Source organism: Vulpes vulpes, chromosome 2 (assembly GCF_048418805.1).
Source record: "Vulpes vulpes isolate BD-2025 chromosome 2, VulVul3, whole genome shotgun sequence".
Classification (NCBI taxonomy): Eukaryota; Metazoa; Chordata; class Mammalia; order Carnivora; family Canidae; genus Vulpes; species Vulpes vulpes.
The window spans coordinates 36602758-36621375 of record NC_132781.1 but is presented as its reverse complement, the minus strand read 5'-3'; the positions used below and the strand labels follow the sequence as shown (position 1 = coordinate 36621375).

General features: G+C 42.5%; 1 protein-coding gene across 2 annotated transcripts in view; it reads right to left on the bottom strand.

The window, feature by feature from the left end:
• Window positions 1–16336, bottom strand: part of AATF (apoptosis antagonizing transcription factor) — a 105018-nt gene extending 88682 nt beyond the window's left edge. The window contains exons 1-4 of one of the 2 annotated variants that reach the window (XM_025996094.2): window positions 15963–16336; window positions 14761–14952; window positions 12293–12724; window positions 11305–11442 (exon numbers count right to left, since the gene is read on the bottom strand). In XM_025996094.2, the coding sequence (XP_025851879.2) occupies window positions 11305–11442; window positions 12293–12724; window positions 14761–14952; window positions 15963–16047 (847 nt within the window). In that variant the 5' untranslated portion in view covers window positions 16048–16336. The remainder of the gene's footprint in view (window positions 1–11304; window positions 11443–12292; window positions 12725–14760; window positions 14953–15962) is intronic. The other variant, XM_025996095.2, reaches the window with a different exon arrangement.
• Between the last annotated feature and the right edge of the window lie 2282 nt (window positions 16337–18618).

Genomic DNA, 18618 nt, shown 5'->3' with positions numbered 1-18618 from the left:
AAACAAAACATGTTAATTAGAGATATGGGCAGAAATCCATGGATTCAAAAAAAAAAAAAAAAACAACAACAAAATAATTAAAAATATAATTGTTGCTTTAGAGGTACCTGGGTGGCACAACTGGTTGAGAATCTAACTCTTGGTTTCAGCTCAGGTCATGATCTCAGGGTCCTAAGATCGAGCCCCAAGTCAGACTCCACATTCTGCGCAGAGTCTGCTTGAGACTCCCTCTTTTTCTCCCTCTCCCACCCACACACTCACATGATCTCTCTCACTCTCAAATAAATAAATAAATCTTAAAAAAAAAAAAAAAAAAAAAAAAAAAAAAAATATATATATATATATATATATATATATATATATATATAGGGACACCTGGGTGGCTCAGTGGTCAAGTATCTGCCTTCTGCTCAGGTTGTGATCCCGGGCTCCTGGGATCAAGTCCTACATCGGGCTCCCCACAGGTAGGCTACTTTTCCCTCTGCCTATGTCTCTGTCTCTCTCTCATGAAAAAATAAATAAAATCTTAATATATATATAAAATATATAAAATTGTTGCTTTGGGACAGTAGGTTCTGGCAAGGGAGTGGTGTACACAGGCAGTAGATACTGGTTTTCCTATAATGCTTTATAAAATTATTTGACTCTTTATATAAAAATTTGGGTAAAAACTTAAAAGAGGAAAGGGGGGGGCAGCCAGGGTGGCTCAGCGGTTTAGTGCCGCCTTTGGCCCAGGGCCTGATCCTGGAGACCCGGGATCAAGTCCCACATCGGGCTCCCTGCGTGGAGCCTGCTTCTCCCTCTGCCTGTGTCTCTGACTCTCTCTCTGTGTCTCTCATGAATAAATAAATATATAAATCTAAAAAAAAAAAAAAAAAGAGGAAAGGGGATGGCTCAGTTGGTAAAGCATGTGACTCTTGATCTCAGAGTCTGAGTTCAAGTCCCATGCTGGGTATAGGATTACTTTTAAAAAATAACAAAATAAATACATAGAGCATTTTTTAAAAATTAAAAGAAGAAAAAGTCCAAGGTAAACAGAACAGCTGGTGGAAACAGAACAATTCTAGGAACTAAAGTAAATTTAAAACAAAACTGAATATTTTATTTGTAAGTGTACATAGTTTATATAGAAAAGGAACATTAATTATATAGAAAAGGAACAATTAGAAAACAAAGGGCCTCTTACAAATTAAAAAATGATTACAAAAATAAATAAATAAAACCTGGAAATCAGACAGACATGGAAAATCTTTTAGATACTAAAGCCAGGTTCAGCATCAAAATGAGAGCAGAGAAAACGGAGGGAAAAAAATTAACAAAGAAATCTCAGAAGAGAATTTCCCCAAACTGAAGGAACCTAGTGTTAAGGCTAACTCAGCACAATGAATGAAGAAGGACCCATACCCAGACATCTCTTCTGGCAATTTCAAAAAACCAAAAGTAAAGAGCTCAAATATTTCCAGAGAGCAACACAAGCCACCCACAAAGGAATGAAATTCAGAGCAGCAACCACCTCTTCATTAACAACATTCAGATAGGGCAGCCCCGGTGGCACCTAGCGGTTTAACGCCGCCTTCAGCCCCGGGGTGTGATCAGGATTGGGTCTCACGTCAGGATCCCTGCATGGAGCCTGCTTCTCCCTCTGCCTGTGTCTCTGCTTCTCTCTCTGTGTGTCTCTCATGAATAAATGAATAAAATCTTAAAAAAAAAAAAAATTCAGATAACAAAACAATACTGGTAGGTTGAGCAGCTCCCCCTCAAAGAGGTTCACATTCCAACCCCCAGAGTCTGTACATATGTCAGAGTATGTTAAGAGTCTGGGATGGGATGAGTATCCTGAATCAGCCAGGTGGCCCCAGTATAGCCACAAGGTCCTTATAAGGGGAAGGTAGTAGGGTCAGAGTCAGAGAGAGAGACAGAAAGAGAGAGAGAGACACATTGGAGGAATAACACTGGTTTTGAAGCTGGAGCACAGCCATGAGCCAAAGAATGTGAGCAGATTATAGAAGCTGGAAATGCCAAGGAAACCTTCTCCCCTGGAGCCTTCAAAAGAAGCAAAGCCCTGCTGGCAGTCTAGTTTTAGGAGTTCTCACCTCCAAAACTGTAAAATAATAAATATATAAATGAATAATCATGTGCTGTTTGAAGCCATCAAGCTTGCAGTGATTTGTTGCAGCGCATAGAAAACTAATATGGAGCAGTACTTTTGAATTCTGAGGTAAAGTCATTTGCAATCTAGAAATTTATACCCGATGAATTAAGACTATATCAATGAAGAATGGAAGCACAGTATTTTTAAATCTACAAGAATGCAAATAATTTACTCCCCACACATTTTTGAGGAACAAACTGACAACGTAAACTGAGATAAAGGAAGACGAGAGCCCAAAAATAGCTTCAAGAGCAATGAAAAAAAAAAAAAAGAAAGAAAATCCTAAAGGAATGACTGTGCACTAGTCCCAAGGAAACAACCAGCTCAGACTGGGAAAATACAATAGAAAAGATGGTATGATTTAAAGTTTGGGAAAAAAAAGATTGAGCTAAAACTGAGCCTCAGGGTGGGGACGGGGGCGTAGGGATTAGAGACCTAAGGGGAAAATGATGTAATAGATTAATAGTCTGAATGTGAAGCAAACAAAAATACAGCACGGTTTTAAGCATCTGGTGCAAGGTTTTTGTTTTTTAAAGATTTATTTGAGAGAGAAAGAATGCGTGCACACATGAGCAGAGGGATGGGCAGAGGGAAAGGGAGAGAATCTCAGACTCCATGCTGAGTGCAGAGCTGGAGGCAGGGCTAGATCCCAGGACCCTGAGATCACGACCCAAGACAAAACCAAGAGATGCTCAACCAACTGTACCACCCAACCACCCCCAGTACAGGGTTATTAATAAAAGATCTACTGGAACCAGGAACTAGAAACTTGAACTACACTAAGAACATTCTCCTTTAAGTGGCCCAGGAACCATGACTCTGAAAACACAGGAAAAAAAGTTTAAGTCTCCAGTTCTTCCCCGCCCTGCTATTATACTTTATTTACATGGTAATAACACTGTAAATGCGGTTTGCAGGTTTTCAACTCCTGGGGTCAATGCATGGATAAAGCACTGGGTTCCTGGTTGTAGTGGCAGGGCAGACTGTAAAACTGGAGCAGAAAGAAGATGGGATGACTATCTCATATGCTTTCCTCAAAATTTCTGCTGTCTCATCCTCTATTCCTCATTCACAATTTATGACTTTGGTTTCTCTTTTGACAAAAACAGAACAATCAAAAGAGAATTTTCACAGACTCCTACCTATCGGTGCCTATTTATATACTCCCTTCCCAGCTGTCATGACCGTTAAATTGTCCACATTGCTATCGAAGGACACCCTTCTTGTGCATAGTCCCATCTCCACTTACCTACTCAAGGACATTGCTACAGCAGATGGAGTATTCTCCTCAACATACAAACATGCAGCTTACTTCTTGCTTCTCAAAATAATCAAAACACTTCTCTCTGACTCCACATCCTTCTCTACCTAGTGTCCCATCTCTCTGCTCCCCTTTAAAGTCACATCCCTACAAAGAGTTGTCTACACTCACCATCTCAAATCCCTTTTTCCCATCCTCAGCAAACCCATTCCCGTCAAGCCCATATCGCACTCCACCAACAGTGCTCACCAAGGTCATGGCTGACCATCATGTTGCTAAATTAAATGTTAATTCTCAGCTTGTTTAACCAGTCAGGAGCATTCTCATCTTTCATACCAGAGAATAAATGAATCAAGAAATAGATATAGGGATGTCTGGGTGGCTCAGTGGCTGAGCATCTGCCTTTGACTCAGGTCATGATCCTGGAGTTTCCGGATCGAGTCCCACATTAGGCTCCTTTCAAGGGAGCCTGCTTATCCCTCTGCTTATGTCTCTGCCTCTCTGTGTCTCTCATGAATAAATAATAAATTCTTAAAAAAAAAAAAAGAAACAGATATAAACAAGCTACCTAAAATTATAGAAAATGAATAGAATGAGACTAAATGTAAGGCAAAGGGTTCCTGCTGTCTTCCAGAATGCTTCTGTACTGCTTATTCTGCTCCTGTATGATATTAATAAAATTATTTAAGCATAGGTTTTGAGACACATATAATAAAGGAGAATAGCATCTCATGCAGCAGTTAGGTTCTCAAGCCTGAACACAAAGCAAATATCAAAGTTCTGACAAAATGACTTGAAAACCCCTAAAACTGACTATAGGGTTCAGCATTGTACTGTCTCCACAAGCTCGACCTAAGCAGCTCCTCCCCTCAAACTCTAGGACCACAGCTAGTTCAACAGTTAAACACTGCTGTAAATGATTACATTTAGGGACTATGCTGTACAAAGACTGTGTGCTAGAAGTCTAAACCCCAGATTCAGTCTGTCTGATGAGATGCTCACAGAAGGGCAACTACAGATCCCACCCTCCATCTCTGACGGGCTTCCTTTGTGGGGGCTATGGGAGGCACCACTGGCTCACTGAATACAATGGCAGGCCGAACTTCTGCACTACTCAAGCTGTTTCTCTCTCCCTCTTCTTTTTTTGGCCAGGCACCTATAGTTAAAAGTGGATTAATTAAATGTCCATATAATGAGGCTCCAGCACACAATGATGAGTATAGCTTCCCGGTGAATATAGCAGGTTGAGTAACCCTATTAGCAAACGGCTACTATTACCAGCTACTACAGGGTTGCTTCTTGCTTCTGTGGCCAAAGACAACCCTAATTCCTAAGGAACCCAAACCAGTAAAACAAATTTTCTGACTAGATTGGTTTCAGCTGTTTACACAGTTCCACAGCTCTGTGACCCTAGGGCTCAACTCTTCAGGGTAGGTAGACTCACTGCAGAAGACTCTGACCCTCTCTTCCTGGTCCTACCACTTAGTTACTTTGGAAAAGCACTTGCTCTGCGATCCAATTTTACTCTCTGTATAATATAAATGCCTAATTAACCAGGTTGGACAAATTAAGTAAGTAGCTCAATAGGGACCAAAAGTCTTCCTACACAAAACTCATTCTCTAATAAACAGACAAAACACAGCATATGTTTAAATGCTAAATCAAGAGATATTGTGTAAATATCAAACAAAAAGTTATCAAGAGATGATTGCCTTCATTTCCCACCTACAGTTTAGGAAAAATAAGAGATCAATAATGCTCTGAGGTAGCAGGAAAGGAGGAAAACAACAGTCACAGAAGAGAATTTCAATTGTTACAAATCTTCTAAGGCCAACAAATTCCAAAAACCTTAAGAAATAAAAAGGCACAACCCCTCGGTCCCAGCAATTGCAGAGAATATAGATCTATGCTGTCCAATACATATGTCCATAGCCATATGTAGCTACTAAGCAGTCAAAATGTGGCTAGTCCAAATTGAGATGAGTTGTAAAAGTAGGATATACTCTGGACTTCAAAGATTTAACATGAAAAAAAGATATATAATATACCTTCTTATTTGTTGACTACATGTTAAAATATTTTTGATACATGGAGTTAAATAAAATATCAAATATATTACAAGTTAATTTTACGTGTTTTCTTAGACTTTTTCTTAACCTAGTTAATACAAAATTTTAAATTACATATGTGGCTTGCATTATATTTCTATTGGAAGGGCTACTTTCAAACAAATTGCACAAATATGTATGTACTAGGATGTTTATCAAAGCATGCTTTATAAAAGTGAAAAGCTGGAATAAACCTAAGCATCCATCAATACAGATTGGTTAAATAAATTTCAGTAAATCTATAAAATGGAATATTCTGTAGCTACTGAAAATGCTGATGTACATCTAAATATACTGACATGAAATGATATATCAAGTAAAAAAAATAAGCTTACAAAATAGTACATATTTATAAGATTCCTTTCTTTTTTTCAAAAGGAGCACGTGTATGTGTATGTATGTGTATGTGTATAAGCACAGAAAAGGTCTGAAAGGTTATTCATCAAAATGAAAACTGTGGTTACCTCTGGGCAGTAGGGTTGCAGGTAATCCTTCTTTTCTTCCTTATGCTTTTATGTATTTTTGAATTTCTGAAGCATGACATAATTTTACAATAAAACAGTAAAGATATCTTTAAAAATGAGACATCAGCTAAAAGAAAAAGATCTTTTATTACTTTTGCTAGATGGAAGTCTACAGTGACAAGGGTCCTTAATCTGACACAGTGCTACACTAGGAGAAGCTTGCAAATACCTCTGTCCCAAGCTACACTTAAACTTACCCAATAATTAAGAATGTTTCAGGGTTCTACATATCATTTGTGAAAACTCTGCCATGAACCCATAAGGTATTAATGGAGAGAACACAGAAACGTACATTTGTCACCTAAGGCAGCTAAGTAATTTAAAAAGGGAGGGCTGGGACGCCTGGGTGACTCAGCAGTTTAGTGCCTCCCTTAGGCCCAGGGCATGATCCTGGGGTCCCAGGATCGAGTTCCACATCGGGTTCCCTGCATGTAGTCCACTTCTCCCTTTGCCTGTGTCTTTGCCTCTATCTCTCTCTGTGTGTGTCTGTCATGAATAAATAAAATCTTTAAAAAATAAAAAAATAAACATTTGGTATCTTTTGAATTTTGAGCCCTGTGAATCTACGCCTACTTTAAAAATAAAATCTAAAAAACAAAACAGAAACATTATCTATAAAAACTCCATGATTGCCCATGACTTACTCAAAATTTAAAAAGTTATTCCTAAGGGGCACCTGGGTGGCTCAGTTAGTTTAGTGTCTGACTCTTGATTTCCTCGCAGGTCATGATCTCAGGGTGGAGAGATGGAGCCCCAAGTCAGGCTCCAAGCTCAGTGTGGAGTCTGCTTGAGATTCTCTCTCCGTCTGCCCCTCCTCCAGCTCACACACACACTCTCTCTCTCTCAATAAATAATCCCCCCCAAAAAAAATTTATTCTTAAGGTGTCTACTGGTGCTGAGATCAAATTAGCATTAAAAATTGTAGTCTAAAAAAAAAAAAAAGTGTAGTCTATTCAATTCAAAATAATTGAAGGGCTGGGGGAAAGGCCAGAGATTGTGGAAAGGGTGAATATGAACAAGAAGTGGGAAGATGCAGGGGAACAAAGACAATGTAATTTATTAATAGTGGAATTTGTTCTTATACTCGTACGCAAGTAAAGAATCTCAACACTTCCTCTCTATATATTACATTATACTGTGTTCCTGGGTTCTTTTGCTTATGGGAAATAGCAAATGTCAACCATTGTTTCTATTAAAGGTCTTTAATGATATTGCATTTTAGACCTGTAATGAAACATGGTGCTCACTGCAGTTTGTAATGCATCTCATTAAATACATTAATAACATGCATTTCACTAAAAGGTCAACTTATTATGGCTGAAGTTTGGCTTTCCTTTAATCACTTCATTTAAAGCTACAGAGCCAACTCTGAAAAAGATAGTAGAGAGTGTCTGTTACAGAAATCCTCTCAATTCCCCCATCCATTAAAATTACACTTACTAAGAAATCACTGTTAATGTTCTTATATGGAGTAACAGTATTGTGATTTTTCTTTTTTAAAGATTTATCTATTTATTTTAGAGAGAGTTAAATCTATAAGTAGACTTTAGAGCAGGGGGAGGGGCAGAGGGAGAGGAAGAGGAGGGAGCCCAAGACCCTGAGATCATGACTTGAATCAAAATTAAAAGTCAGACACTTAACCGACTGAGCTACCCAGGCACCTCAGTATTATGGTTTTTTAAAAAGTGCTTTTAAAGATACATGCTGATTTACTGAAAAAAATGATAAAGCATCTACTATTTGCTTCACACAAATCTAGAAGTAGAGGGAGAGTTAGTATAAATATAAATAAATAAGATTGGCGAGGAGTTGATGACTGCTTAGCTGGTAAAGGCATGTGGGTTCATTGTACAAGTCTCCATGCTTTTATGTAAGCTTGATATATTCCATAATGACAATTTTTAAATAACTCATGCTCAGGTTTCTTTCTTCCTTATACATTGCTGCCACCAACATAAAAGACCTGCCTCCTAATCCTGTAGGACTTTTAAAAAAGAAAAACAGAGACAAAAAAGTAACCTCTTTAGAGAAAAATGATTTTGCCACAGGAAAACCCTTAATTTTGCTAAAGCTACTTTATGACTTATCACTTCTACAACTACTTCAAGAGTTATAATCACCAACATGTAACACCAAGGTGATTGCAGACTAAGTGCATGTGTATTGGGGAAAGGAGATACTGATCTAGTTTCTGAAAAATAGAGTTGAGGGTGCTGACATTAGAACAGCATGCTGCTCATCAGTTTAACTATGGTTAAAATCTCCTGCTTTAGAGGCTATTTTAGGACTATGAGAGTAAACAGCAATGCTTAAGACAGAATATATCAATCCTGAGAACAGGATCCCATGGCTAATGAAACTGACGTTGAGAGGATAAGAGGGGTCTGAAAGGAGAAAAAAATTAGAAAGGCAGGAGAACCCAAACAGCATTCACAGTGTCACCAAAGTCAAAGTCAAATATGTCAAGGAAAGGTTGAATGCTTCAAAGAGGCAGTAGCTGGCTTTGGTGGCAAGGAAATCTCTGATCATCTTTTCATAGTTATGAGACAAAAGCTGAATCGTGAGCATTAAAGGAGAATGTAACACTACACTTTCCAGAAGGAATGCTTAATTTAAATTATATAGGAAATTTGAGTACTAATAAAAAGTCAAAAAACACTGAAGACAATGAGGATGATGGTTATTACACTGATGACCATCATTCACATGACTGATCATTACCAAATGCTTCTTTTGGCAGAAAAATACCCATGCCTAACATGTGTGCCAGACACTATGCTAATGCTTTATACTGATCATGTCCTGCAATCCTCACAATCATACTATTGCCCTCTCTCTGTGAAGTAACCTGCCCAAGGTCACATAGGTAATCCATTGCCAATATGGATTCTAAAGCGAGGCGGTCTAACTTTAACTCCTATAAGACAGTGCACTGACAAGAGATATATTAAAGACAGTAAGTTCCAGTGCCTCTTCTGGGGTCAGTACATATTCAGCCTTGGTTCTACACTAGCCATATAGCACAGTATAAATGGTGCACCCAGAGTAATACAGCCCAGAAGTTTTTCTTAAACCGTTTACCAATATAGGGAAGTATTACATTTTTATGGCTGTCATAAGATTGAAAACAAACAAAAATTAGCCACCCTGGGGCATCTGGCTGGTTCAATCGGTAAAGAATGTAACTCTTGATCTTGGGATCATCATTTTGAGCCCCTTACTGGGTATAGAGAGGATTTAAAAATAAAATCTTAAGGTGCCTGGATGGCACAGTCGGTTGAGTATCCGACTTAGTTTCAGCTCAGGTCATGATCTCAGTGTCAGAGTCTGCATGGGACCCTCTCTCCTTCTCCTTCTGCCCCTCCACCCCATGCTCTCTCTCTTTCTCTCCCTCTCAAATAAATAAATATTTAAAAACAAATCTTAAAAAAAAATTAGTCACCCATCAGATGTGCAGAAATGTTACTTACTAGATACTATTGAAGAAACCATCATTCAGGTTAGAATGAATGATAGAATATGTGACACTAAACAAACATGCCTTTCTTCTCCCTCCTCCACTGCAACCCACCCTCTCAGATTGTCACAGACATCTGTCACATTTATTGCAATGCACCAATGAGACAAAGAGGGAATTGGTTAAGTACAAAAAAAGATTAAGAAGATCAGAACAGTTGCGAAATAAAAGTAAATGATACTAAAGTAGCTAAAGAAACTAAGTTACACTCAAGAATAAGAATGTGTCCACCTGACAGGGACTAACTCTTAAAATAGCAATATTTTAAGATGAATTTTTTTTTTAAAAAGGCACAGGCTCAAAAAAAAAAAAAAAAAAGGCACAGGCTCAAGTAAAAAGAGTAATAATTAACAAAATAAAAAAAGTCTCCACATGTAACACTCCAGACATTTAACCTAGAGCAGTCTAGGCCTCCCTCCAAAGCAGACCAGGAATTAGGGTACCAGGGCATTAAAAATAGAGAGATGGGGCACCTACCTGGCTCAGTCAATAGAGCATACTACTTTTGATCTTGGTGTTGTGAGTTTGAGCCCCATGTTGGGCACAGAGTTTACTTAAAGAAAGAGCGGGAGGAGGGAGGGAAGGAGGGAGCGAGGGAGGGAGGAAGGAAGGAAGGAAGGAAGGTAGGTAAACAGCAGGTAAGTGCTCCAAAAATCTCAAAAATTTTGAAAATTGCCAATTTATCATTTATTTAAGAAGGGGAGAAAAACTAAGGGAGGGATAGAAAAGATCCACCCTCACAGTATCCGTGGGGTTCCTGACTTCAGGTACCCCCTGATGGACCTGATAGCTGGACCCTAGGAAGCAATTCCTAATTACAGTACGTATTCCGGGCCACCTGGCTGGCTGAGTCGGTAGACTATGTGACTCTTGATCTCAGGGTTGTGAGTTTGAGCCCATGTGTGGCACAGAGTTCATGTTTAAAAAAAAAAAAAAAAAAAAAAGGCAGGTATTTTCCCACAAGAGAGGTTTGCAGGATCCCCTACCATAGAAATCCTAAATATTTACTTTGAACTTTGAGGTGATTCTATCTGGAGGCAGATGTCCTCCCCAGGTCCCTTCCAACTCTAACTCCATGGTACTATAAAAACAAGTTTTAAAGAGCAAATGAAAACACTTAAGTCTCAGCATGCAAATACGGAACAGCAATTCCAACCACAGTACACTAAGCCCAAATCTCCCTCTGCCCCATTCTTTGGTGCCCTTGGGCACACAGCAGAGTCCAAAGGAGGCAAGGCATGTAACACTTCAGACATTTAGGCGGTGCAGAAGACTTTTAAATAGTAAGGTAGGAAAGCTGGAGTTGGCTCTGCTATGCATGAACAAGCTCTATAACTTTGGGCAACCCATTGTCTCTGGGCTCTGGTTTTCTTATCTGTAAAATGAGGGGACTGCAAACCAAGTAATTTCTAAATTCATCGGGACACCTGGGTGGCTCAGTGGTTGAGTATCTGTCTTCAGCTCAGGGTGTGATCCCACTCTCAGAATCGAGTCCCGCACCAGGCTCCCTGTGGGAGCCTGCTTCTCCCTCTGCCTATGTCTCTGGCTCTCTCTGCGTGTCTCTCATGAATCAATAAATAAGATCGTTTTAAAAAAAAAAAAAAAAGTAAAAACTATTCTGTACCATATTATCACTGAAACTAAATCTCTTCAACTGTGTGATGTTGCAAATACAATCCAAGTATATCCCAATATATACTCCAGTGGTTCTAAGTATCCCCATATGACATAAGTATTCTTACTATTTTTTAGGGCGCTGGCAAATTCTGGGCCCCCTTTGTCCTTGAAAATAGGGAAAACATCTGGTTGAGGAAGCTGATTGGTAGTCAACAGAGCTTTTTGTAGCTTGATCCTTCCTTCCAAGAGCTGGTCCCACAGTGCTGAAAAAGAAAAAAGATTTCATTCCTCAGTTACAAAATCTTCCTGGGTTGGGGGGGTAGAGAAGGGGTAGGACAGGAAATCACATCAGTCTCTACAAAGCATGGCTTTAACACAGCTTCCTAGCACAAAAATACTTGCTATTATAGGAAATAAATTCAGTACCTTGGAAGCAAGTATTTGCTATACCAGAGAAGGAATGATGAAGCCCCAAGAGAGGAGAAAACTGTTTCCTCTTCAATATTCCACAGCTGGAATGCCTGGGTGGCTCAGCAGTTGGGTGTCTGCCTTCCACTCAGGGCATGGTCCCAGCATCCCAGGATCGGACCCGTGTCCAGCTCCCTAAGGGGAGCCTACTTCTCCCTCTGCCTACATTTCTGCCTCTCTCTGTGTGTCCCTAATCAATCAATCAATCAATCAATCTTAGAAAAAATATTCCACAGTTGTTGGAAGCCTGGGTGGCTCAGTGGTTGAGCATCTGCCTTCAGCTCAGGTTGTGGTCCTAGGGTCCTGGGATTGAGAACCACATAGAGCTCCCCGCAGGGAGCCTGCTTCTCCCTCTGCCTATGTCTCTGCCTCTCTCTCTGCGTCTCTCATGAATAAATAAATAAAATCTTAAAAAAATATATTCCACAGCTGTCAAAGCACTAGAACAAAACGAGCTGAGCAGCTCAGTGTAGAAATGATGGGCTAAGCACAGAATAATGGGGCTTCAGGCCTCTAGATAGGGGAGGCAGGTCACAAACTAACTGGAATGACACAGGAGTGAAGGAACAGCCAAAATAAATAAACAAACAGGAGATCAAATGTAGACACTTAGAAAAATAAGCCAACAGCAAACCATGTACAAACCTATCTGGTTCTTCACAGCTCTTCCTTTCTCCACTTCCTCGGAAACTCTGACACCGGAGAAGGTCATCACTACACCATCATCTTCACTATTTTTGTCTGCAGCCCTGTCTTCATCACTCTCACCCGCAGAGTCTTCATCTCCATCCCCTTCTTCCAGGCCACTCTCCTCCTCTCCATCTTCCTCCTCCTCACTGCTACCGAGGTCATCCATTCCTTCTGTGAATCTTTCAAAGTCACTGATGCTCTGGACACTAAAACCTGGTGTTTTCTCAGGGCGGCTTCGGCTCCTCTTCTGCCAGGCCAAACTGCCGTCCCTGTCATTATCATACTCCTCTTCCTCAGCAGCACTCATGGCATCCTCATCGGATCCCTCCAGACCCAGCCCCTCTGAATCTCCATCTCCAGACTCTTCCTCATCAGATACCTCCTTGTCTAAGCAAGAGAAGAAGGAAAACAAGATGGATGTTACTTTGAGACAAACACTAGGCTGCATCTTTGATTTCAAATAAAGGACTGCATGCAGCATCCAACAAAAAATAATAATAATAACTAATAATAATACATATTATTATTATACTCAATTCAATTCAGATCTTTATTGTACATCTACCTCGATAATGCTACAGGGAAAAGCAAAGGTGAACAAAAAACATGGATCTCATTCTAACAAAAGGTTCTAGTGGAAAAAATAGACCCTTCGAAACTTAACATAGACAGGGCTTGAAAACCCAGAGAAGGGGGAAATTTTAAGTGTAGGGCAAGTGGATTTAAACAAGGCTTTTAAGAAAGAGGCTAGTAGCCTTTGATCTGGACCTTGAAGAACGGTAAGACTTCAAGTAAGGAAATTAGCAGTTTTCCCAAATCTACATCTGAAAAAATTTAATTCATCATTAAATGTACAGTCTATATCACTACAGTGTACCCTGTTTATTAAGTACTTATTAGGTACCTATTATGAGCCAGGTGTAGATAAAAGCCAAGAAATAACAACTAGAATGTAACACCTATGGGGAAGAGTTCATAGCTTGGTGGAAGTGGTAGATATGCATGGTAACATTCATATTATTACCATTATAATGTCATTAGTACACAGCATATGGAAAAGGATCCATCTAACTCTCCTGGAAAGATGAGGAATTGGCTTCATGTGAAGGAGACATTATAATTTTACTGATTAAGCATAAGTAACAACTTATATGATAGTCTTCTGTACTTCTTTAAAGAACTATTTAAACTCAAGATATGGAGAGGGCTGTCAAAATATAAATACAAAACTAAGTATAAAAATAGCAGAGATTAATGATTAAGTTGTTTTTATGTGTGCCATTTCTCATATTAAGGAATATTCATAGAGTAGCAATTAAGAGTATAAACCTTGGAGTCAGACTGCCTTATTTGAATCCTGACTCTTCTGCTTACTAGGTGTATGACCTTGAGCAAGTTATATAAACCACTCTGTCCCTCAATTTCCTTATCTGTAAAATGGGGATAAATACTACCAGCTCCATAAACTATTGGGAGTATCAAACAAAATGATACATGTAATGTTAACAGTAACAGCATCTTTGGAAGACTTACCGTGTTCCAATCTCCTAGCATTTAAAGAGTTTACCACAATGCCTGATATATGGTGAAAGCCCAATAAATATAACATTTGTCTCACAATTGGTCCCTTTATCACTCTCTAGGCAAAGAATGTGAAATGAGCTTATCAGGAGCCCCCCAGAACTATACCAAGGGCCAAATCATGGATATCATAACCTGAATGATAGTTTCTTCTATAGTATCTGTGGATTCTCACCAAGGCACCTCTCTAAAGGAAAAAGAAGATGGCATCCACTCAGTAATCACCATATCCAGCCTCTCCCTTCTTTCCACTGAGAAACTTACGGTGTTTTAAAACTCTAAGCTGGTGTCCTCACAGTCTTCTAAGGCTCTTACAGGGAAGAGGGAAAGATTTTGCTATTTTTACAGTGGCAAAAAATGAACTTCACAGATTATTCTTATACAGTGACCCAATCAATGCAAGACTTGAAAAACTAAAGGAAGGAAGAGGGTCAAAATCCATGAGTAGCATGTTCATCAGATGCAATTCTTTTTCAACCCATAGCCTTCTCCAATACCCAACACATATTGCCTTTTCTTTCCATTTTAGGGTGAGGCATTAGGCTAAACATAAGGATTATAGAAACTTAATGGCTCTGAGCTTTAGACTTGCTTATGAAGCGAAATAAAGTAGCTCTTCAGATTCTTTCTAATGCCAAAATCATGGTTTCTCCTAAGACAGTACGTGGACACACACACACACACACACACACACACACACACGAGACTTGCAGAGATCCAAGAAAGAATAATAACAATAACCCCAAACAAACCAACCACACACACACACATACACACACACACACACAACTTTAAACAAGTAGGGAAGAAAGAGAAAGTATACCAAGCAAACATCTACTCACCAGATGAACCTGGCAGAGTCTGCTCCCAGTGGTCCTCCTTCCAAGCTTTTCTAGAGGTAGCCTTGCCAGAATACCTTTTGTCTGTGTCCAAGAGGGAGGCTGATGCCAGTTTTCTGATGCTGCCCACAGCCAGGAAATCACCTTCCCCATCTTCCCCTTCATCAAACCTGTCAATCACTCTGGCAGCAGTGGCTGTAGGGGAGGGGTGGGGGCGGGGGAAGTCTCCAGGTTAGAGGGAACTTGAACGGTAATCCTGTCCAATCCTTTTAACGCATCCTCTACAAAATCCCAGCTAACTTCCAGGAAAAAGAAACGCATGACTTCTCAAGGTAAGACCACCACCGTATTGCCGTCCCTGAACAGAAACTTGACCTCTGCATCTACTAGCAGGGCCTATTTCTACGCCTTGGATCATAAAAGCTAGCCTAATCCTTCTTCCACTTGTGACAGTGGCTCAAATATTGTTAAGTCAGCCATCTATCCTCCCTCCCTCCATCCCATCCCTAAGGGAGTTTGCTTATCCTGGCTCACCACCACCCCCACCCCCACTTCCACCTCCACCCACCCCTACCCCCACCCCCACCCCCCTTTTGGCTGATATTTCCTAAGACACGGTCCAGCACTCACATTGATCCTTCCTTATTCTTCCTTCCTCACACTTCTCTGATTCAAGTCTAAAGCAGGATTACTCCCAACTAGACCTTGAACACCAGCTTACAGAACAGCAGTCGCATTCGTCAGCCCCTGAGCAAGTGTCTCGAGGCCTAAGGAGGCTTAAGCAGCACCACGGAATCCCACTTCCTCCTTCAATCTCCAAGTAAGTTCTTAGGGGCAGGCCGCCTTAAAAAACAAAACGGCTAAGACTTCCTTCTCACTTCTAACTCAACACCAGTAAGGGCATCCTGAAACATACCTAGTCCCACCAACGCCCAGACCCTAGCTCCCGGCTACAGCCCTGGAAGCCTGAGGCCCCGGGATGCTCCGCCCACCCGAGCACCCAGTCCAGCGTGCGGGTCAGAAAGGAGCCGAAGCCCTACTCCCGAGCGCGGGCAACGCTCCCAGGAGGCGGTTTCCCTCTGCGCCGGGGAAAGCCGAGCAGGCCAGGCGGCGAGGCCCGGTGGCCGGCCGCTGTCGCGCTGCCCGGCGCTGCCCTGGGCCGGCCCCACCGCTCCGCACGTGGCCCTTCCCCAGTCGGGCCTCACCCTCCTCCGGGTCGGCCTCAGGATCCGCCTCACGCGGGCGCGGGTTCAACAATTGCTCCAGCTGCAGCGCCAGCGGCCCCGCCATCGTCACCAGGTCTCGCTCCGCGCCGCTGCTCGTCAGCGTGCAGCCCAGCCTCAGCCCCGGCCCGGGCCCGGACGGCTCTCTCCCCGCCGGGGCCCTGCCGCCCGGCAGACTGCTTGCTCCCCGGAACAGCCAGGGACCGCGCACAACCCCGCTCGAGCTCTGGGCAGGCCACTTCCGGGAGGCGCGCGGGAGGGGGCGGGGCCTGCGTGTCACTACGGGCGTTGCTAGGAAGAAGGCGGAAGCGCGCGGGAGGCTGTAGGGAGGGTCGCCGTCCCCGCGCGCGTGCGCGTGCGCGGAGGGGGTGGGTGCGGGGGGGGGGGCGGTCCGGGAGCGCGCGAGGGCACGTGGCCGCCGGTGGCGCCGAACAGACGCTGCGATGTGCCGCGGCCCTTGTCCCCCTTTAAGATTTGCCCGAGATTCGCTTAGAAATAAAGTGTAGTGTGGCCGTGGCCTATGATGGCTGATTTGAAAAAGACGAGGGAGTAAAGGGTGAGCATCTCCAGCCTCAGGTGCGCTTTCAGGGACGCACAGACTGAACCAAGATGGGTTTGGCATTTAACAAGTTGCAGGAGGCTGGGGCCGGGCACATGCCTGTGACCCTGTGGTGGGCAGGCTTGAAGAATCCCACATCAGGGATGTGCATGCGTGTGTGCCGGACTGTTGGCGTCGTTATTAACGGGAATAATTAGAAATCGCTCCAGCGGGATGCCCGGGTGGCTCAGCAGTTTAGGGCCGTCTTCAGCCCAGGGCGTGATCCTGGGGACCCGGGATCGAGTCCCACGTCGGGCTCCCTGCATGGAGCCTGCTTCTCCCTCTGCCTCTGCGCTTCTTTCTGTGTGTTTCTCATGAATAAATAAATAATTAATCTTTTTAAAATTTTTATTTATTTATTTATTCATGAGAGACAGGAGAGGCAGAGACACAGGCAGAGGGAGAAGCAGGCTCCATGCAGGGAGCCCGACGTGGGACTCGATCCCGGGTCCCCAGGATCACGCCCTGGGCTGAAGACGGCCCTAAACCGCTAGGCCATCCGGAATGCCCAAATAAATAATTTTTTTTAAAAATCGCTCTGTCTGTTCATAAATAAAGAGCGACGCTGCAGTTTCTCCGAGTAGCCTTGTCTTAGGGAAAAGGAGGTGGTGGCGATTACTCCGTATCCTCATTATTGGTATCTGTTCAAAGGTGAAGGCATACCCAGACCCTTGAAACTGGTGCACAAATGCAGAGAAACCTGTACCGTTAGAGGGGCACAGGTAGACTCAGAATCTAAAGACTTAATAGGATCAAGTTAATTACACCCAGCCACATGGAAAAATACAATCCCTTTGTATTCTCTCCTTCATGAAGTATATTCCCTAACTGCCCAATGTGTGGCAGGCACTGCTAGATGAAATACAAAGATGAATAAGTTAAATTCTCTCCTGAAGGTGATCAGCCTAGGGGGGCAGACAAACTTGTTAACAGAACAGGCAACAAGAGATGATAAGGGTGAGTTGAAAGTGGTCTATCCTTCCAATGTCTGTCTGAGGTCACCTGTAGAAACTTAGAATGCCCTAAACAGAAACTGCATCAGAAGAGTCCAGAAGACTGTTAAGGGAGCCGGACCAAGTTGGATCCCATAGCTGAACAGCCTGGGAACCCTTAGCTCATCAACTGTTTCCTGTGGAACTTAAGGGAGGTGAGGGTCTCTGACTTTCACAGTCTCAATATGCCCTCAGGGTCAAGATCAATGAGAGACCAATCCTTTAGTGAGGCTTGCTCCTGTCCCCTTCCTAGGTGGCTGCAGAGGGGAAGGAGAACCTGTCTGTAGGGCAGACCCCCTCAAACAGGAAAGAGAAAAAATGCCAGGCTTTACCAGCAGCAAGAGGATTCAGAAAACAGCTTTGTTTATTTTTGTTAACAACATATCCCCTGTAATTGCAGTCTGGGGCCTATGACTGGGGCTTTCAGAGGAAAAAAACAAAAACAAACAAACAAAAAAACCCATGCGCCTCAGGCTGCCACAGGGAGCCTTTGCCTTGGACTTCAAAAGAACAAAAATGTTTCTCTCCACATTTAGGAAACTGCCTCCCCCAATCCTCCTCCCTTCCTATTTTGAACAATGGCGCTTAGAATCCCTGCCTTCAGGGTAAAGAAAAGGGAGAAAAGAGGGAGGGAGGCAAGACAGGTCAGAGACCACCTCTAAGCTGTCAGGCAAACAGGACACTAGTGGATGATTCTGGGTAGAAAACGGTCAGAGTTCTGCTTATCTACTCTCCCTTCTCCTTCCCGGTCCCCACTGACTTGGAAAGCCTTGGAAAGACAACCGTACTCTAGTCACAAATATCCCAGGGCCCCTCAAATGCTTCTCCTGCTTTCTCATGCCACACTGAGGGTAGGGAGGGGGAGACAAGAGAAAAGAATTCTAGGACTTAATATGTAGCTGAGAGAAATTGAGGCATGGGGCAGGAGAGCACCCTCCTAAAAGCCCTCTCTAGGGGGCCCTCCCTGCTTGCATGCTGGTGTCTTGAGAAGGAAAGAGGGGTCTCCTGGTGGGAACAGGTCTGGAGATGGAGAGTGGACTACAAGCGA